The 22779-nt window shown below is 39.2% G+C and overlaps 1 protein-coding gene across 2 annotated transcripts in view; it reads left to right on the top strand.

Annotated features, from left to right (window-relative positions):
- Positions 1–13565: 13565 nt before the first annotated feature.
- Positions 13566–22779, top strand: part of LOC137298207 (transcription factor CP2-like) — a 40381-nt gene continuing 31167 nt past the window's right edge. For both annotated transcript variants that reach the window (XM_067830375.1, XM_067830376.1), the window contains exon 1: positions 13566–13655. In XM_067830375.1, the coding sequence (XP_067686476.1) occupies positions 13636–13655 (20 nt within the window). In that variant the 5' untranslated portion in view covers positions 13566–13635. The remainder of the gene's footprint in view (positions 13656–22779) is intronic.

Genomic DNA, 22779 nt, shown 5'->3' on the forward strand with positions numbered 1-22779 from the left:
GTATGTTTTTGTTGTCTTTCCTTGAATTCTGGAAACACAAGCTGACCAAATGTCAGGGCAAACTTACATTGCTATACAGAGTTGCATCCCAAAATATGCTGTTTATTTGTTGGGGTCCCAGAGTTACCACCTGTGTCCCTTATGGAAAAACTGTAGGACAAAAGCCCCCTAGGATAAAAAAAAACTATGACCAAAACCTAAAAGGTCCAAAACAAGTGACCCAGTCAATATGTATAACTGTATGACAGACTAGAATCCTAAAATGTTTCTCCAAGTCAGTTTGTTCTGACCATGGTGCTGGTATTGTCATAAGTATATGTTGGGATTTGTCATAAGTGATGACTATGACATTTTCTCCAAACTGACATATGATCCTCAGGTAGTCATTGATGGATTGTATAAAGGTGAGGCCTATATTTACATCTGCAGACTCTAGGGCAAATGAACCTTATATTTATGATACCAATGTGTTAATAAATGAATGGAGGTAAGGTCTCTGCTCTGTGTCATTAGCTTTTAGTAATGTTTGGCATTTTGTCACCTCTATAAAGTACAAAATATGGAATTACTGGAAACATTCTCATATGGTTAAGTTCTCCAAATAGAACACAACATGTTGTACCGAATAATAAGTCTGTTATACTAAAATATATAGAGACAGTATGTCCCAGGGCTCTATCTTTGGGCTGCTACTATAGACTACCTTGAACCCTGGCCAATGAAACATCTAAAACTGGTATGTCCCAGGGCTCTATCTTTGGGCTGCTACTATGGACTACCTTGAACACTAACCAGTGAAACATCTAAAGCTGGTATGTCCCAGGGCTCTATCTTGGGGCTGCTTCTATGGACTACCTTGAACCCTGGCCAATGAGACATCTAAAGCTGGTATGTCCCAGGGCTCTATCTTGGGGCTGCTACTATGGACTACCTTGAACCCTGGCCAATGAAACATCTAAAGCCGGTATGTCCCAGGGCTCTATCTTGGGGTTGCTACTATAGACTACCTTGAACCCTAACCAGTGAAACATCTAAAACTGGTATGTCCCAGGGCTCTATCTTGGGGCTGATACTATTGACTGCTTTGAACCAAGCCAATGAAAGCCAGGCTATGGTTACTAGGATTGCAGAAAGTGTATGTCAACGAAATTGTTGAAAGCATCAAAAGTCAGATCTGTTAAATACTTCACGAAATGTTGCATTAAATAATTTTAAAAGAACCCAGGATTTTCGCAGCACTAACTTTCTGTACTGTCCGAAGCATGACCAGTAGTAGTATAGGAGGGGTATCACAAAAGCTTTGAGCCTAATAACTATGATACTGAAGAATGGTCTGTATCCTTCACAAGCACCCAGTGGGGTTAAGTGCTCCTTCTGCTGTCAATCGCTCTTCAATGTGCTTCGCTTGGTGGCCCTGGAGGACCAAAAACCTTAACTGGTAATCAATTAGAAGATAAGGACAAATTTTATGGAACTTTCATTTCTGCTGTTTCAATAGGGGCAATTAGATGGCACGTGATTTATTTTTATCACGCACATATCAGAAGTAATTAGACTAAATCTTATTGATAGCCAGCTTTTTTATAAGGACCAAAAGCTGTTTGTATTCCTATGTTACTCACCATAGATGCTGCCATGACCATGCTGCAAACTAGTAATCTGAACATGGAAGGTATATGCAAGAAGTTATGCCATATTAGGATTGGTGCTCAAATGCGTCAAAGAAGACCTTATAGGCTTTTGCCAGAACTCCAAACAAAGCAGTGCGACACCTCAAGTGCCTATGTAAAAACAACGTCCTCCCATGAGAACACTGACATGAGAACACTGTTTGATTGTTTACTGTTGTCTAAGTTACTTTCAAACGAATGGTGAACGTCAGGTACGCTTCCTTGAGCAACCAATGAAACTACACCTATAGTCTGTTTGGCCCAAAACTGAACCCATGACTTGCACTCTAATTCGAAAATTAATAAACATCTAAAACTAAATGAAACGTTGATTTCGTTTAGGAAAAGACTGCATGGATAGGGTGATAAATACAGATAGATTTTCACTGTTTCTGCATTTTGAAAAACAGTGATAATCTCAGTCATTTATCACCCTTCCATGGAGAAAATTCCGTGAGATCTTTAAAAGGTTTCATCATAGCTACTGAAAATGGTGAAAGCATGTTGTTGCAAAGGAAACAAACATTCCAGATGTTGGCAGCCAACCACAGGAACTATTTCCCTAAAGAGATACAAAATATCCTCCATGATATTAGGGCAGATACGTTCCTTTCAGTAATGATGGAAGAATGCGCTGATGTGTGTAATACAGAGCAGCCTGTAGTCTGAATCAGACTCATTAATTACAACAGGGACGTGGAGAAGTTGTTGGATTCTACGAGGTCGCAAACATAAACATACGTTTTAGGCAATCAATGATGTACATGTAATAACAATTATAGTAATAAGAAGAAAGCAGGAATCTCAGAGCTAAATACTTGAAACAAGGTTAAAGCCACCAATACTTTTGCCTTCCAGTCCTTTCCTATTCTTTTGGAGGAACCACACAGGACATAAGAGTCTTGATCGCCTTCACTGACACCACCACCCTCGTTCCTCTCTCAGCGGTTTATATATGCCAATCAATTCGGGAGGTCGGGGCATGGTTATTGTGGAATATGCTCTTCAAAATAGAATATTAATGTGTACTTTATCGGATGATCCTCTGGTGATGCATGTCAAGACACATGATAAAAGCAAGGGATTCAACAGCTATTTTAAGCGTGCCAAGGTTGTTGGACAGAATCTGAATTTTGAGGTTAATTGCGTTGAGGGCGATATGCTGCTCGATGGTACAGAGATGGGTACAAACCAGGTGAAGTCCTTTACCTTTACCAAGTGTTGCGCAGTGGAATTGTTAAACAAATTTTGTAAGTACTAAATATGAAGAAAAAAGAAATGTGCTCAACTAAACGGTAACCAAACAATGATATTGCCACTCCGACCACCAAACTAAAATATGACACCTTTTTCCACTCCGTCCACCAAACTAAATATTGACACCTTTTATGACTGTCCACCAAACTAAGTTGACTAGATAAGTTATCTGAATTAGAACTATGAACAATGCCCGAATATGGCAACTATTTGTCTTAATTCACAACAGTGCAGACCCACACTCTACTTTTCGACCTTACATCTTCCCGTCCAAAGCGCATATACACGACTCTGCACATGCAAAAAAACTCAAAATGCACGAGACGTGACAGTTGCGTTTTTATGCGATGTTCATGTTTCTTGAAAAGGTGTGTTTTGGCTATTGTTTTTCACATATCAAATTATGAACTAATGTAACTGACATTCTCTTCAGAACATACCACCCCCCGCTGACAAGACCCTGGTCTTTCGGAAAGACGTCTATATACATCTGAGCTAAATGTGTAGAACTACTGAACTTGAAGTGTACACGTGGGTGACCTATTCTGGATTCCACTCCAGTGGACAAAGCTTAGTAACAGGTCTAGTCAACACAGACTTCCCCACTTGAACATCCACTACTCTGACATGTCCATCTCTGCTTGGATATATCTTGACAATTTTACCAAGCGGCCAACTTCCTCTTGGAGAATCAGGACTAACAATAATGACAACGTCATTTGTGCTTAAGTCTTTACTTGTTGCCTGCCATTTCTTGCGAACATTGAGAGTGGGTAACCACTCTTTCAACCATCTTTTCCATATATGCCTCAGTAATTCCTGCACACGCCTCCATCGTTTATGAGGATTGATTAAAGTCTCGTTGATCCGCCTCAGGTGCAAAAGGACCGCCACATGTAGGAAATGATTTGGTGTTATGGGCAACATTTCATTTGGATGTGCGCTCTGATATGTTAGTGGTCGAGAATTCAACAACGCCTCAACACCAACAAAGGTGGTCATCAGTTCTCCAGACTTGAGAACAGCATAAATTGCCCTTTTTGCTGATTTAATCAAAGATTCGAAGATTCCACCAAAATGTGGAGCATGTGATGGAGTAAACTTCCACAAGACCTTTTTGCTTGCTAACGATGCTTTTAGATCATCTCCATCGAGATTAGAAATGAGCTTCCTCAGTTCCTTTACGGCTCCCACAAAGTTAGTACCGTTATCAGATATGACTTCATTTGGCATTCCTCTTCTGTGTGCCATACGAGAGAAAGCGTTCAGGAAGGAGTCCGTGTCTAAACCGTAAGCTATCTCCAGGTGTACCGCTCGAGGTGATAAACACGTGAATAAACACAGATACCGTTTCTGTCTACTTTTCCCTCTACCTTGTTTTGTTAGAAATGGACCAGCAAAGTCTACTCCTGTCTTAGCAAAAGGTCTCATCGAACAGTTAACCCTGTCACTTGGTAGATCTGCCATTATCTGTGTAGCAGGCTTGGTTTTCTGACGTCTACACCAAGCACACTGATGTTCCCAACTACGAATCTCTTCACGAGCTGCTTTAATCCAAAACCTACTTGACAATGCAGCCAATGTGTAGCTGGTTCCCATATGGAACTGTTTCACAATCAACTTTGTTACCCAGTGACCTCTAGGAAGTATGACTGGAAAACATGACTCATAGGAAAGGTCCTCGGCATATCTGAGTCTTCCACCTGATCTGATCAGTCCAGAATCGTCTAGAAATGGATGTAAACTCAATAGTTTGCTCGAGTTAGGAAGTTGTTTTCCTTTTGTCAAGGCTGAGTATTCTTCAGTAAATGCTTCATTCTGAGCGTTCAAAAGAATTAGTGTTTCAGCATCCTGTATCTCATCGGCTTCAAACTCGCCAGATTTTCTAGTTCCTCCAGAAGAAACATTGTGAACAAACCGAAGTACCCAGGCAGTAACTCTGCACAATCTCTTCCAATGTGAATATCTTGATGGGTCTAAGCACCAGGTCATCACTGTAGTAGCTTTACCTGTAATCTGACTGACATCCTTTGCGTCTTTCTAACTGTTCATTTATTTTCAAGTTCCTTTGATTTGGCCACTCCTTCTCATCTTGTTTTATAAACTCTGGACCTTGAAGCCATTCCTTTTCATTTAATGCTTCAACATGTGCTCCTCTTGTGAGAATGTCAGCAGCATTCTGGCAGGTTGGTACATACTTCCACTGACTTGGTTGTGTATTGTCCTGTATGAACCCATCTCTGTTTGCAACAAAAGGCTTAAGGTTTCTGCTTTGATTTTTAATCCAACATAAGACATTTTCACTGTCTGACCAAAATTTCACTGATTTTGGAGAAACAGCTAGGGCCTCTATGACAATCAGTGCCAGTCGTACACCAAGAACAGCTGCAAGCAGTTCCAACCTAGGAATGCTCATTGCTTTTAATGGAGCAGCTCTACTTTTGGAAGCTACTAGAGTGCTAGACCTGCCTTGGCTGGAGAGATTACTTACGAAATAGATGACTGCACCAAATGCTTCTTGAGAAACGTCTACGAATACATGCAATTGCTGGTCATTTGTAGCTTGATTTAATCCTATCTCTCTCGGAAATCTGAGTGAAGAAAGCAGCTGCGCTTCATTGTACCACTTCCATGTTTTTGCTTCAAGATGAGGATTCATTTTATCATCCCATCCGAGTCCAGCAAGCCACATTTGTTGGAGTAAGACTTTTGCTCTCACTACAAATGGTGCTATTAATCCTAATGGATCAAAAACTTTGGCAATTTCTCTAAGAAAGGATCTCTTTGTCACTGTCAGCATTTTTTTGTTTGAACTACAACCAAAGTTGAATTCGTCAGTTTCAGCACACCAGACAAGTCCTAAGGTTTTGACCAATGGCAGTTCATCTGTCAATATGCTCACTTCCTTCAACCTGTCTTCCACCGGAATTTCATTTAAAACATTCTTTGAATTTGATAGCCATTTTCTGACATGCATACCTGCTGTTTCCCAAAGATTCATAAGCTGGTTGTAAAGCTCTAATGCATCAGTGTCACTTTGAACAGAATCTATACTGTCGTCCATGTAAGTTGATTTAACAACTGTTGTAGATGCCATAGTCAAATCTGTTTCATGTAATTTGGCATGTTCCTGTGTGATGTACTGAGCCAGGAAGGTGAGCAGTTTATCCCAAACACTACTCTAGAGAATTCATAAACATCAGGAGGTTTGTCTTGATCATTTGATCGCCAAAGAAACCTGAAGTATGGACGGTCACACTCTGCAATCTGAATTTGTAAATACATCTCCTCTACGTCACAGATAAGATTAACTGGATATCTTCTAAATCTCAACAGTATCTCAAACAGGTCATTTTGCATCTTCGGACCCTGGTGAATAACATCATTCAGGGAAATGCCACTACATTTTGAAGATGCGTCAAACACCAACCTGACTTTTGTTGTTGCTCTATCCATATTCACCACAGGAAAATGAGGTAAGTACCATTTGGATTTACGGATTTCCTCCTCTGGAACTTTTCTGATATAATTCTTTTCAAGGTATTTAGCTATGACGTTTTCATATGCTTCTAAAATTGTATCATTTTTGGCTAATTTTTTCTCTGTATCTTTCAAACGTTTCAATGCCATCTCATAATTGTTGGGCAAGATTTCAGGATCCAATTTCCAAGGAATGCCTACTTTATATCGCTCATTTGTGTAGCTAAGGGATGTTTTAACAGCTTGAATTGCATCCTCATCTTCAGGGCTTAACTTGGGTGTTGCAGCAGCAACTTCTTCCGTTTCCCAAAACTTCTGAACAAGTTCATCGAGACAGTCATCTGCACACCCAACATCAGCATGCTGAACATAACATACATGTGACGTCTGGTTCTGGGATGCATATCCTTTTGGAACAATCCCGACACAAGTCCAACCTAAAGGTGTGAGCCTTGCACCTGGTTCCCCAGGTAGTCCATACAGTTCTTTTTGAGAACTGTGCAACTCAATATAATCCATCCCTATGAGGATGTCTATTACTGGTGGTGAAGCTGGTTTAGGAAAATCAACATCTTCCAATGTTTCCAGTTTTCACTGATCTTTTGCCAGTTCACAGCGGGTAATGATCCTGTCACTTTAGTTGTCGTCAACGCCTTCATTGGCATTTTTACTGATCCATCAACACTTTCAAGGTCAAAGTGAACACACCAACTACTAAACGTCTCAGTTTTGCTATTCAAAACGCTAACAGAGATCTGTTGATATCTACCTTGAAGACCTAGTTGACTAGCAATGTCCTCATTAATGTAAGTTTGAGTACTGGCGTCATCCAACAGAGCATTGACCTTTATTTCAGAAGTGCCATTCTTTAAGACAACTGGTACAGCCCAAAGTGCATAGGTTTTAACTTGGTTTTTGATAGCTGACATTGTAACAGATGAAAATTGCTCTGTACTACCTGATGTTTGGTTAACATCAACTTGTAACGTTTTTTGTTGCTATAAAGTAAACGATTATGCGTTGCCTCACACCCATCAACATTACATTTTTCCCACTGTTGACAATGTTTCCCAACATGGCCTTTGTCTTAACATCGAAAACACAGTTGCAGGCGTTTTACCGTTTCCCATCTGTTGACAACATCAAGAGCTTTCAGTTTACGGCACTGTGAAGTTGTATGGTTTTGCATTTGACATACATTACACTTGAGGGTTTTCTCGTTTTTTGTTCCAAAGTAAACACCTTTGTGTGTACGTGAACAGGATTGTCCGCTCCTTGATTTTTCAGAAATTCAGATTCCCTGACTACCCATTTTCGCAGAGTTTCCACTGACTCTTGTCTTTGTGATTCGAACACCTGTGTCCTAATCTATTGACCAATGCTAGGGCTTCTCCTGACAAATATTGTTTCAATTGGAGCAACTTGTATTCACCTGTTGCCGGGGCTTTGTCCACACATGCCATAAATGCTGCTCTCCAGCTTTCATATTCTTGAACTTTACCCGAGAATACAGGAATTGAAACTTTTTTCAGTTGTTTCCACATGTCTCGCCCAATTTCAGTATTTTCAGATTTATCTGTCACAACCTTTAGTGTACCAGGAGCTACGGTTTCTGTTGGCTTTACATAATCACCCTGCTTTGAAACCTGATCATCCGACTTAACTTCTTGAACCGAATCATGATCCTTGCAAAACAACCTACTCATACCCTCTCCCAGACTACCTGCTGAAGTACTAGCAGTGTTGTTCAAGTATACTAAAGCCTTGTTTACGGCAGTTTCACTTTCTTCTTCAATTGGTTCAATCTCTTTAATGGTTTTGTCAAACTTTTCTAGATCATCACACTCTTGGTAAGCTTCAGCTAAGCTTACAATAACACCAACAGTCTTGCTTTGTAGTGATGCGACCTTGTCAATGTAATCTCAAACAACTGATTTTTAGCTTTTGTGAGTGCTGTTTTCGAACTGGTCTTTTCACGTTTAAGTTTTATTATTTGTAATGTGAGGACAGCACTCTTACTATCGGCCATGATTTAGCCATGATTTTCAAAACAAAATATTGAAAAACAACACTATCTATGCAAGAAAAGAATACGTAACAACTTACCTTAATAAACAAACTCAGGTCCGAAATACAGAGCAGTAACCACGCTCTGCTACCAAAATTTGTTGCGCAGTGGAATTGTTAAACAAATTTTGTAAGTACTAAATATGAAGAAAAAAAGAAATGTGCTCAACTAAACGGTAACCAAACAATGATATTGCCACTCCGACCACCAAACTAAAATATGACACCTTTTCCCACTCCGTCCACCAAACTAAATATTGACACCTTTTATGACTGTCCACCAAACTAAGTTGACTAGATAAGTTATCTGAATTCGAACTATGAACAATGCCCAATTATGGCAACTATTTGTCTTAATTCACAAAAGTGCAGACCCACACTCTACTTTTCGACCTTACATCTTCCCGTCCAAAGCGCATATACACGACCCCGCACATGCAAAAAAAAAAAATGCACGAGACGTGACGGTTGCGTTTTTATGCGATGTTCATGTTTCTTGAAAAGGTGTGTTTTGGCTATTGTTTTTCACATATCAAATTATGAACTAATGTAACTGACATTCTCTTCAGAACACCAAGTCTGACCAGACTCGGTCATTTGTGGAGTAGCTGAGAAACCACTGCATCGTGCGCTGGCAGTGTGTGGAAGAGAACAGTATCCCAACCGACTCCTTCGCCAGGATGAAATCGGCTGGTCTCTTTTGGCAAAACCAGAAAATCAAAACCACACATCTCGATGTACCTGAACCTGTTCTAACAAGGACAAAAAGGCCGCCGATGTGCCCGAACCTGCTCTAACAAGGACGAAAAGGCCGCCGATGTGCCTGAGCCTGTTCTAACAAGGACGAAAAGGCCGCCGATGTGCCCGAGCCTGTTCTAACAAGGACGAAAAGGCCGCCGATGTGCCCGAGCCTGTTCTAACAAGGACGAAAAGGCCGCTGATGTGCCCGAGCCTGTTCTAACAAGGACGAAAAGCCGCCCAAAAGAAAAGATGACGGAGTACCTCATCAAGTACCTCAGACAGAAGAGAAGTACTATGGATAAGTGTACTTCATGGCTCTAGACTTGGTCACCCGCTACTTCAGAGACAAGTTTAATCAACCTGGCTATATCCTCTACCAGACCCTGGAGACTCTACTCCTTAATGGCGATAGCGGAAAAGACTACACAAGCGTATCTGACTTTGTTTCTAAATTCTATGGATCAGATATTGATAGTTCCTCTTTTGAAACTCAGCTGAATATTCTGTCAGTGAACATGTCGAAAAGCAAAGAGTGAGATGCCTCATACTTGATGGCCCACGTGAAGGACGCGACAGGTGTCAGTTATAAAGCTCATCCAAGTAATGCCCTCTTGATTCATGGTAGAATAAAGTATAGTAAGTATATTTATGTGACACTAACGTTTACAGATACACTGAATTTTCCATAGGAGCCATATCCGGGGAAAGAGACGGCCAAGGAGGACTGTTAATGATGTTCTGAGCCAGAGAATCCATTCACACCGTTGAGTGTCAGTGAGTGCTGGAAACGTCGCTGGCGCTGGCGTTGTTGACGTGTCAAAACTGGCTCCACATATGGCCGTCGGCAGTGGATTCCACCAGCCCCAAGACGACGGGCTGGTGGACGCTGGAGCCTGCTCCCTATGACACATGAACTATGACTGCTGTTACTGTTGCTGATTGAGTGATGAGCGGCCCTTTTGAACCGATCTTGCGCACTCGCGGCCGTCTGGCAGGTGACGATCAGCAGCAACCCCAGTTTGCTGATGACGTACAGCAAGTCATGTGCATGGTGGTGGCAAGATGACAGCTACAGCGGTTGCAGAGCTACCCCCGTGCAACGTTCCAATGGCCATTCCCCCTGCTCACTCGTTAGCCTAGACATCGTTTGTGTGGCGTGTACACCTCACAGCGACAATACTGAACTGTGTTTGACACAAACCTCATTAAAGGATTACCCAGAGTCAAATGTATGCTTTCCACCCACAACCGTCATTGCACATGCTGTTACGGTTAAGAATTTTGCCGTGACAAAAGGTGTAAGAAATCCCCTGTGAACCAGCTAAACGGAACAAAGACAAGACTAAAGCATTCAAATTTTGTAATGTTTAGCAAAGAGGGCAAGTTCTACAAAGTCACAAGTCAATTTCACAATACCGATTTGGAATACAATACCAATGAGACAAAATCTAAGGCAATGGGTCACAAAATATATAGCAAACTCACCAAAGTCTTGGTGCGAGAGGGAAACTGTTATGCAGAATGTAACACAGCGAGCGGTCTGGCAGCGCTGACTAGGTGTTGACGGATACAGAAAGATATATACTCCAGTGAATGTGTGTCCGTGTCCCAATAATACTTATTACTTAATTATTAACAAAATATACAAAAACTACACACTCGTAATAACACAAAAATTATGGTTTCTCTGCACTGTGGGTATGTTTTTACGATTGTTTCGTGTGGGCGTCAAACTGCATATGATCATCTCATCTTGGATCATTACGTCCCTTTACCATGAACGTTCCGTAAACATGAACGCTTACTTTTATGAGATTTCATTTTTTCGAAACTTGCGTTTCTTTTGCTTTTCAGTATATTTTACGTCACATCGGCAATTTTTCAGCCATATCGTGACGATATAAATTGATTTTTTTTTTATCAATATCAAAATCATCGAAGAAGAGGTAAAGTACCAGAGTACCAGAGATATAAATTTTGAACTAGTACGCTATCATAACATGTAACCACCATGGACAGTACAAATAAAAACGAACTATAGATCACCAACAACAGAAGGTAGATCACTATACTAGGGCTCATGGGGTCTTACAGTCCTTTTGCCACCTGCATGGACCCTAGTTTGAGTTACACCATCCCTTCAGCAACTGGCGATCGTCTTTAGTTTCAGCCAGAGCGAAATTGATCCTGAAGTTTAGGTCTTACGTGCCCTCTCGGGAGAACAATATTTTTATGCTACTTAGTAACTCCCTTTGAACAACCACTGACAATCATACTTGCTAACTTGTACTACCTTGTTTGGAACACAAATTATTCATTAACAAAACATTAAAATGTATCTAATAATTCTTTTACATCTAAAAATTTAACACATAAGTGATAATTAACATTATAAAAAGACCCTTAACCTTTTGACTTTGAAAAATTTAGCCTTTGTGCACTATTTGCCCAAATCAATACAGTCAAGCAGGAGATGCTTAACCGCGATTCCCTCATCACAAGGGATAAAAAACCCGGAGGTACTTCGCCTTTCAATAAATTGTCGTGAGTGTAGCAAGTATGGCCAATGTCACACCGTCGCAAAATGACCTCCTTGACCTCTGACCTCCCATACAAGAAGGTGTAACCGATATAAGTTTCTGGATGTAATTTAATTATATCTACGTCAGTTCAAAACTTCTTTGGCATAACATCACAAATATAAGATGATAGCTTTGTAATCGGGGTACTGAGAGCTGCACTGAGTGAGTGTATCCAACATGGCTGGGCAATCGACAAAAGACGATGCCGCATCGATATATGATACAATAATTTCGATTTAGGGTGGATGTTTACATGAAAGAACTTTACGAGCCTGAAAACACAGAAGCGAGTCTGAAAATATTATGTGTTGTTTGTATTTAGGGTGTTTTAAATAGATTTAAGGCTGTTGGTGTGGCGTTTGCTTCTGCTTCAAAAATAGAGTTGTTGTCCGTAAACATGAAGAGGTTGTTCTGGATCCACTGACAGTGGCACAAGTCATCGCGCCACTTTCCTTGGACCCATCTGCAAAGAAGGATTTGCTTGCATTATCTTGAATTTTTAATTGATTATTTTGTCTGCAGTGACTACTGAGCTGTGCACGTGCATATCATGCGTTATGTTTCGGGTGGTGATAAAAATATGGGGTGCGTTCATAAGATATTTGTCTTTGTTAGCGTGTATACTTCCAATCCAAATTGAAAGATCATTTTCCCCTACTTTTTCATATGAGTAAAGAATACAGGAATCTCCAAAGACCTGGAAGAAGCACGCATTACTATCCATGTTAGGCGTACGTAAAATCCTAAAGACGTAAACAAGGTCGCGTGACATCGGACCCGTTGAAAAAAGAATGACACAATTACATTACATAGTACCATCATTTAATAAGTGATTTGTTAAATCCCGACGCTCGTACTAGCATGAGAAATGCAGACCTTAAATGTTGTATTTTAAGCGATAGTAACTAGATTTCATTGTCGTAAATTAAGCATAAAACTGCTTTGTGGCAAAATGTACACTATTTGGTAACCGACTAAATACATTATCTCTTGTTAATAATGACGCCAAACACAGAAAATCGAAGTAGTAAATTCAGTGTGTACTACAATCGAAATAAATAAATAGGTTATTGATTTACACATCCAGATGTAATGCGTGACATTTGGAGCAGAGACGTAGTACTTGTTGAGACGTAGACGTAGCCAGTTGTTTTCCTCGCCACCATGCCCAGTTGCCACCATGCCCAAACACATGGCCATGTGATGTTGGCTTTGTAGCTTGTTTGTCTGAAAATAAATAAATAAATAAATAAATAAATAAATAAATAAATAAATAAATAAATAAATAAATAAATAAATAAATAAATAAATAAATAAATGTGTGTATGTGTGAGCCCACCATCACATGGTCTCACTTAAATTAAACGTGTTATAAATTTATGTTCGTTATCATGACAATATCTCTCAAATATTTATATATACTCAGGGTAACTGAATAACGTGGTAGTTGAATGGAATCGACTTTCTTATCAGGTCGTGTTGATTAAAGGTAATCCAAAACATGACACTGATTTCAATCAGATCATATATCAGATTGCATAACATCAAAACACAAGTAAAGTGACATTTCATTTGAGAACAAGCTGATGCATGCCGTTGCTTTATTTTATAATGTTTATATGAATAAGACAAACAACAGGCGTTGTGTAGAAAGAAATCCTTTCAGTGGTCAATATATGACAAGAGAGCGAGTGCTCTTTCTTTCAAACGAAGCCGTCTCATCGCCATCCCTAGTAACAATAGTAGTTTGGTACATAGTATCACATTCATCACCCGCCATATCTGTGGACTTGCAGAAGGTATTGGAAGCTATCCGTTTGTTAATTTCACGCTTCCAGATGATTCGTTCTCCAGATGGGTAAGTCCAATATATTGCTGAATGACAGGTTGTTGTTTTAATGCATAGAATGCCAGCTGTTAGATGCGAATGCTGACTCTGTGAGCGTGATCTCGTGATCAGTAAGGGTGTGGTGATTGTTGTATTTTGCTGTCAGTGTCGTTGTGGTCGCAATGACATCGTCGTGCAATGCATTGACAGTCCACGTGTTTCGTACATTCTCGACTTGACAGATATTACATATGTCTGCGGTTGTTCTTTTGTTATACTATACTTTCCCGATCGATTTTAATCAATCTGAATTTACAACGAACATTTGTCCTGTCTCTACACTTTTTTGCAATTTAACAATATTTGTGAAGTTTCTTTCAGTAATCTACTCTTGTAAAGTAATGGCTTGATCAAAATCAGCTGACATATGTAATGGCATGTACTATTGTTATATCTTTCATTGTACGTACCCTGTAGCCTGTATGTCTGTTTCTTCGTCAATCTGGCAGCTAGTATGTATTACCATCTGGTGGTTGAAATATCCTGAAAATGGAAGTGGAAGCCAGCCATAATAGTGGAATAGTGAACTAGTGACATGGCAATCATAACCTCAACTCTAGCCATCTTCAGTTAAACAATGCAGCCTAGATTACACTTGTAACAGCTAGATGACATAGCAGGATGCTTTCAAACAAAAGGAGTTTACACTTTACACGGAGCACTTTTTCATGATTGCAACAGTATTTTTGGCAAAAAGTGACAGGATGTAGTGCATTAGATGTTACAGAAACGCCGAGTCAAAACACTCACACATGCATTCCCAGTGTCAAAAGTTATCAAGTGATCCAGTCTAAGTAAACTTAGTCTCAGTACTTTTCGTTACACTCCGCTACTGAGTCTAACAAAAACTTATGGGATGTCGTGTCAGGTAACCTTTAAGCGACGTATCACCGACCAATCAAACGTGAAAAGGCTGAACAGATTTAACCAATCAGACAATGGCTACTGCTTAGGTTTTGTGGGACTTAAAGGGGCACTGATGCAGAGCAATTTCCGTGGACTGGTGTAAACTTTTGTTATTGTTTTTCTCCCGTGAGTACCTGGATGATATCCCAGAATTCGTGACTGGTTCGTGACCTCTGCTGCGCAGTCCGTAAGCGCAATTGATAGTTTAATTATAGACAGATCAACTGAGGTGAAGTCATTTGTACTTCATTACAAATGTATTAGGAAAACAAATGAAACACTTTGAAGGTTAATCATCTGCCAGTGGTAGAAATGGTAAAAAACTATTAGGACGGAAAAATAACGAAGCCAATGTATGTCTCTATATTTTGTCTCATAACCCTAATTAGTTTATTGTCATATTTGTATGATTCTGAAAACTAATAAAAGAACACACGATTTGCTTATACTCATAGTAAATTTCTAACATAACAGCAACATTTATACATTGTATAGATTGCCAATGTGGATCCTATTTCACACACATACGCGATCTAGTGTGTGTTTTCTGTCATACAGATTCTGCTGAATGCTACAACAAATAAATTAAAACAAAATGCAAATAATGAATGTAAAACAGACTAATTTTATAGCAACAATGTCAGGCTACTACCTTGTTCAGGCATGTATCCATCAATATCCACGTAAAAGAAATCGTATTCCATTCATCTGCAGCTGGTAAATAATCCTGCTCTGTGTCGCGTGTCTTACAACTGTCTCATTTGCGAAAAAGTAACACATCGTTTCACGTCTTTCGTTGGTGAAAACTAGATAAACCTCTCATTGGTCTCCCAAGATAGCACACTTGGCAACTAATAGTATGATGTCCACTATTCTAAGTAATTAGTTAACCAATATTGAGCAATCAATCAATCAACGCAAGGGTGGTTAATTCTTTGAAGGGAGGATGTTGTTTTTGCACTCACACTTTACGACAGGGTGTAGTCATCTACACACACTGCCTTTTGACAAACCCGCTAGAAGATAAAAGTAATTAAACAATCAGTGTGTTATCGGTTAATCCTTTGATCGATGTTTGTTTTTGTAACTCAGCTGATAAACCCTCTTGCATCACTTACATGCACATATTACATAACATACAATACATTTGCCATTACAGACCTTAATTTATAATGTTGAGTATTTACTCCAGACAGGAGAAATGCCAAATGGGAACCTTTGTTGAGTAACCGAAGTGGTGTTGCTACTAATTATACCTGTTATAAATTCATGAATTGACCATCAAGAGAATGATGACAAATAACACGTGTAGGTTTACACCATCAAACGCGAGTTACAGCAAGGAAGATGTAATCTCTGTGTCGCATGCAGCCTGAAAACACTTATGGGCCGAAACTGTTTTGAGGATACCAACGGAAGTTCGTTACATAAGGAATACATACAGGCATTTGCTGTGTACTTGGGTAAATAAGTGAAATAAGTTTTTTTTAACATAAGACAATTTTCAGATTTCTCTACCAAAGGCAAAGTCATCATGTTTTTTGTTTACGAATTCAAATAAATCAACTGTGTGTTTTATTATCATAAATAATAAACCATTGTAGCTACTATAGCTACCAAAATTTACGTATACTATTTGCTATCACAGCTCAACCAACACTCAAAACTACCTAAATATAAATCTTCCGTACTGAAACAAATGGCTTGCTACGTGCCTGTAGACATCATATTTGCATGTAACATGATTAAATATCGAGGTTAAAAGCACAGAAATAGGATCAAATTGGATCAGTAAGTATACCATCCAAGCATCCTAAAAGAACTACACTGCTGGGATATATGGTTACGATCAGACAAGGAATATCATGGATATTTTAAACAAATGGCATGTGATGGGCATCCGGCCTCCTGACTGTTTAGGTGAAGAAATTCTGCTAATATGGACAGGAGCCCAGTTCCTTTGTCCGTCATGGTCGAAGGAGTGGGCGCTTACCAATTTGCGGTCTGCTTTCGTAATAAGACCGTTGGCGAGAAGCATTATTCGCTCCGCATCAGTGCCCCTTTAAAAAATTCGCCAGTCACTGACACTGATCCATCAATAAATGAAAGTCCGTATAGAACACATATATTTGGCCTGCAGTATATATGCTTAGGGCTCTTTGATGACATGGTTACCATTAGCTGACTGAGAAGCAAGCTGACCTTGAATATTGACACACTCTATTTTCAGTGACTGTTTACTCACTGTTGACAGTATTGTAGCGTGCTCCATGTGTATCACCTGGTGGCAATCATATGGAAAATAGCATTTGGAATTGTTTGGGTACAAACCTTTCCGAGGCAAAAGTTCAAAATGTATGTGTGAAAGTCCACTTTTACGATTTGGTAAGCTGTGTTCTGATTGGTCAATCTCAAAGGTTACCTGACACCACCTCCCATAAGGTTTCTTTAGACTCAGTAGTGGAGTTTAACTAAAAGTACTGAGGATAAATTTACTTAGACTGTAAAGTGATTGTAACTGTGATAGATTTATGAAATCACAGGAATGGCTTGAATGTTATGTTTGTCATGGAGCATATGTGTCGTGGGGCATGCGTGTCGTGGGGCATAAGTGTCATGGGGCATATGCGTGGAAGTGGTGGTCTGCACTGAGGATATGTATCTTAAAAAATTTCAGCTCACAGTAGGCCCTTGTCATTAAACTACTAGTGGCCCTGTTCTGCAGTATGATTTTAGTGCCCTATTGATTGTACCTCCCATAGTTTAGCATTGACAAGAAACACTTTGTGCTATGTTTGCTTATTGGAACAAGTTCTTGGTATTCCTTACTGATGGTGAATGTCTATGAACATCACTTGGCCATCCTTTCACAAAGTTTGTTGCCAAGATACGGGAGGGAGTGAGTGAGTTTCCTCCACACATTGTGCCTATGTGGGGAGTGGAACCTGTGTCTTCAGCGTGATGAGCAAATGCCGCAGTATCATCTGACAACACTCCACCCAACCAGCATGATATATGCGCATGTTCCTGGACTACTGCTAGCATTGTGGAATATATCACACACATAGATAAACTGCTAAATATCTGAAACTGCTAAGTTTTAAAATTATTTTGTCAGTGTCTGAGATTTCTATGAGCATTTGCCTTGTCTCAAGTAAATGTAAAAGAAAAGACAGAATCTCAAACAAATTACTTTTTTCACATTTACAAAGATTACAAATTTGTAAGAACGTTTGATTCTATCATCATGCTCGTGTCTTATGTCACCATTTTTACCAGTGCTGACACTGACAGAATGTGATTCAAGTGTTTGTTTACATGTGAGTTCCACCAACACTACCAAAGGAAAACAGTCTTAGAAATAATCAACTGATTCCTGAAACTGTTTTCATGAGTTGACATCAGGTTCATGTGAATCGGGTTTGCTACAAGAGTGCAGGCCTACCTTTACTCTTCAGCACCACTAACTTTACTTCACCAATTAAATCACTATGCCTTAGGACATAATTTCTGAAACATTACCCAAAAGTGTGAAAACGATGATGTAAGGCTTTTGCTTGGTTATCATGTGTGCCTAGAGCTCCCCTCAGTGTTCTGTTGTCTACATGCACTGTCATTGAGTCGATGTTGTGGGGCAGTTTGTGTGCTAGGCATGGACTGCTGAGGCACATTTGTTTAGCAAGCACCAGTTTGTGGAAGCACTTATATTGGAAGTTTATTTTATGTTTCTTTTTCACTGTCACTTTTAGGACAAAATGAATTATAAATTGGAACTACTTCACATATGTATGTTTTTTGTTGTTTATTTGGAGTTTATGGAGTTTATTAGGATCTTAATTTTCAAAGTGGTAAGAATGCATTACTCTTGACACGTCAGCCATTTTTTGTGCCTCTTCGGTCATTGTATTCTATTTGTTAGGATTATTTCGAGCGATAGGGTTCTAATCCAATAAGCCACTGAGGTCACGTTTGTTCATTAATGTCTTATGTTTCCTTCATTCATAGTGCAGTCCACATTGTCATGACAGTGTTCCCAACAGTGCTTGTCAGTCAGAAAATTACCCGATGATTCATGTCGAGTTTTTCATGAATGCCTTGAATTTGAGGTCTGACAACGGTTTACAGTTCTGTCATATCAGCTCATTCCACACCATACAGTATCTTATAGGTTACGGAATGGGATGACGAGTGGGACAAATGGCATCTGAGCCATTCGACAGTTGTCCGTAGATTCAAATCATTTCTATAATGTCACACACAAATTGGCACTGTTTCACCTCAAAACACTGTGTAACAGTGTGAACATAGCTCAGTTGGTTGTAGGGGTGAAACAGTAAACTGAGGTATTAGTAGAACCATGCTATTTGGTCTTCGGTTTGGTATACAGGAGTGGAGTCCAAAACTTTGGTATTTTCGGTGTTTGTGCCGTCATTTTAATAACCTTTTTATAGCTTTTCTAAAATTCAAAAATTGAATCTATGCATTCCAAAACGGCCACCATTTTCATGGAAGTAAGTTCAGAATTGCCATGAATATATGTCTACAAGACATAAGTCAGCAAGACATCTATAACTGGGTTCCTTGTTCAATCATTTCAAATGAAAGTATTTGTTCAATCGTGTTATATCTTCTTTAACTGCATACATTATGTAAACATGTGCATTAATGACAAGTTGTTGCATATCGTTGGTATAAACTGAATTGGTATAAACTAAAAATGGTCTGATGCATGAAAAAAAGCCCAAACAAACTAAGAGTAAATAAAAACATTTTCTTGAGCATCGCTTTTATTTGCCATTTTAAAAAAATAATAATTTTGACTTTGCTGCTTACAGTTCATTCATTCGTTTACTATAAGAATGAGTGTCTTTAAGAACCAGTGTGACTGAATCTATGACTTGATAATATGTGCTAAACTTTCCTAACTGTATTTCCGAGAGAAGAAAATAGAAATGTTTTTCTCTCTTGTCACTTTTTTTCTATCAGAAGATAAACAAAAAGTTCTATTGCTGTTATCACTGTTGAAAAAAATGTGCCTGAGAAACATTTATTTTTTTGCAGCCAAGTGGGAGTCAGTCTTAGACCTGCAGTAGTGTGTTGTGTTTGGGCGTTTGACTCAAGCATGGTGCTTGTGGTTCAGCACTCATGTACCGAACCGAAACAGACCGAACCAAAGGCCTTTTACCTCAATACGTAACGTACCGTGGTGAGAATGTACCGTATCACCCCAAGTCAGTTGGCTGTCTGTCAGGCTAGCAAACCTAAGGTCATGGGTCAGACGAATTCTTTCAAAACTGGTTTCTTGTCATAGCGACACTTGATCCACAACAGAGACATTCCTCATGAGAAGTTGTGCAGTCTGAGTAAACTTATCCTCAGTGCTTCGATACACTCCAGTACTGAGTCTAACAAAACCTTATGGGAGGTCGTGTCAGGTAACCTTTGAGATTGACCAATCAGAACACAGCTTACCAAATCGCGAAAGTGGACATATGCACATACCTTTTGAACTTTTTATCTCGAAAAGGTTTGTACCTGAACTATTCCGAATACTATATAGCATACGCTCGTTTCCGGCTGATGCATACGGCATACTTACAACAGTGAGTAAACAGTCGCTGAAAATGGTGTTTTGGGTAATATTCAAGGATGTCATCTTGCGGAAATATTAGCTAATGGTAATCAGGTCAACAGAAACCCAAAAGCGTATATACTGCAGGCCAAATAATTGTGTTATAAGCTGGTTTTTGTTTGTTGAGAGATCTGTGTCAGTGACCTGAATATTTTGAAAGTCCCTCTGATCCCTAAATAGTAGCAGTTGTCTGATTGGTTAAATCTATTTAACGGTCTCACGTTTGATTGGACGGTCATTGGTTGCTCAAAGGTTACTTGACGCGACCTTCTACTAGGTTTTGTTAGACTCAGTGGTGGAGTGTAACGAAATACACTGAGACTAAGTTTACTTAGACTGAGAAGTTGTGCTGCTGAATTGCAAAGGTGCTCTGAGCTTGGGTTAAAAAAAATCCCATTGACCGACGCCTGGGACAATTCATTCTCGACAATCAAATAATGGTCTCTTGTTTATTTGTAGGGCTACTAGATAATTTCTGTTTATGTTTTCAAAATGCAAATAAATTTGGCTTTCATTTCATATCCTCTCAAATTACACTGGCTGGCGACCACTTTTCGGCGCGTACCAGTTATGGCCAAGACCTGGTTGTAGTGCTTGCACAGACAGCTTTACTTGTACTTCTATAGTATTTCACACACTGACACATAAAAAAACCCAAAGGTTACTAGAGTTAGAATTACTGTGAGTATTTTACATTGCAGCCGTTACAACTATAAATCCCAAGGAAGAGGACACCCAAACACGTCGGGGGTATGTGACGTGACCATTAGTGTGTTGACATGAAATTTCATAAACGATGAGAAATGAATGAAAATCATCCTGACTGCGTTACTAATCTATTACTTGACAATTCAATCAACAAAAAGGGCAGACTTTAATTTGTCTGAACATACCCATAATGCCAACAGTCAAATACTTTGAATTGACCCAAATTTCCATCTCCGTTTTATGGACTCAACAGATACCATGTAGATGATTCTTACAAAATATAACTGTCAATTTTCACTTTTATCTTTACGTTTTTCCCTGAGAAAACAAGCATTGCCAAAATTTGCCAACAGCTACTCAAAATGTCAAGTTTGATAAGTGCAACCCCGCCGTGACATCTCCATATTCCCATCAGCTTATATCAGCATCTGTCAACATTCACAATGAGAGCGAGTTTTGTTCTTTTAAAACTTCTTTTTTTTTTGGACCAAATTCCAATTATGAAATTTCTTCAATATGTCAAGGTTTGAAACACAATAGTTTTATTACCAAGTTTATGTCAAATTAGGTGAATAACATAAAACTTCAGAAATGGCAATAATTGGTCTTGTTGTAGGCAAAGCACAATCTACAGTACCATGGTCCCAGTTGACCGTGTTTCGGAGAAACACGATCGACAACTGTAAACAAGCCGAAAACAACGGTGAATAGCTGTTCTATCATCAAGATAAATTTTATTTCATTCTGTTAAGAAATAATGGAGCAAATTGTTAAAAAAACGCCTAAAAATGGCGATAACTGGTCGCTAGTCAGTAGGTATTAAATTTCGCAATGATGATAAAGTGTGTTCTTTTTCTTTGATATTTATTACCTCATGATAAATAGTCCAGTAAAATCAAATTCCATGTTGATTTATTCTTTCGTAATCACATCGTCATGATTATGTTAAAAATATCCGGGCTAGTGGAAAATTTGTCTGGACAAATTACAGTATCACTTGCCCTCTGGCAAGTGGCTTTTATTAGTCTAAAAAAAATTGTCGAAACCTGGCTCCAAGTACAGAATTGTTTTGCTAAGCTATTTCAGGATATGCTGATTGTGGATTCGAATTGCTCTGTGGTCCGTGTTAGTGCCTGTTGGTTTCTGCACAAAGTGGAAAACATGTTTGATCAACTTTAAGATTCCCTGCTATAATGACACTTGATGATACATTATGTTACACTTGATGATAGATTTGGGTGTGCACGAAACTATGCTGCATATGCTGTTACTTACGCTGAGCGAACTCCTAGCGAATGCTAACGTATTGCATGAATCAGTACCGTTTGTCCTGTGATCAGGTGGCGCATTCAACTCGTTTGTATCTTATGGCAAACGCGCATAGTAACCTAAATAGGCTGGCGATTTGGCATAAATATGGCTCGGTGGCCTATGGTGACAAAAGTTGATGTTGCCATGGAATCAGCACTAGTAATGAAAACACAGAGAAACAGCTGCCTTTTTCTTAAATGGGGAATATGCGTGGAAGTACACTTGGCATTTGTGGGATGTGCATCAGGCATGTGGTCAGCGAAAGTTGTATGAGTCCATAATATGCATAGCATGTAAACGGCTTGTGCAGCTATTTGTAAAGAAAATAAGAAAGATAGCAGTACACAAGTCATACACATCTCGTGCAATGGATGCACAGAATTTGTTATTTATGCGCACGATGTGTATTACACATAAGTCTTTTTTTTAAAAGAATTTTCCTATGCAGAACTCATAAGCACTAGATACATGCTAAAGTGTGACTGGGGCTTTAATTAAATAAACATATCCCACTATATTTGTGCTTTTGGATCTGAT

This window comes from Haliotis asinina, chromosome 10 (assembly GCF_037392515.1).
Source record: "Haliotis asinina isolate JCU_RB_2024 chromosome 10, JCU_Hal_asi_v2, whole genome shotgun sequence".
NCBI classification, from domain to species: domain Eukaryota; kingdom Metazoa; phylum Mollusca; class Gastropoda; order Lepetellida; family Haliotidae; genus Haliotis; species Haliotis asinina.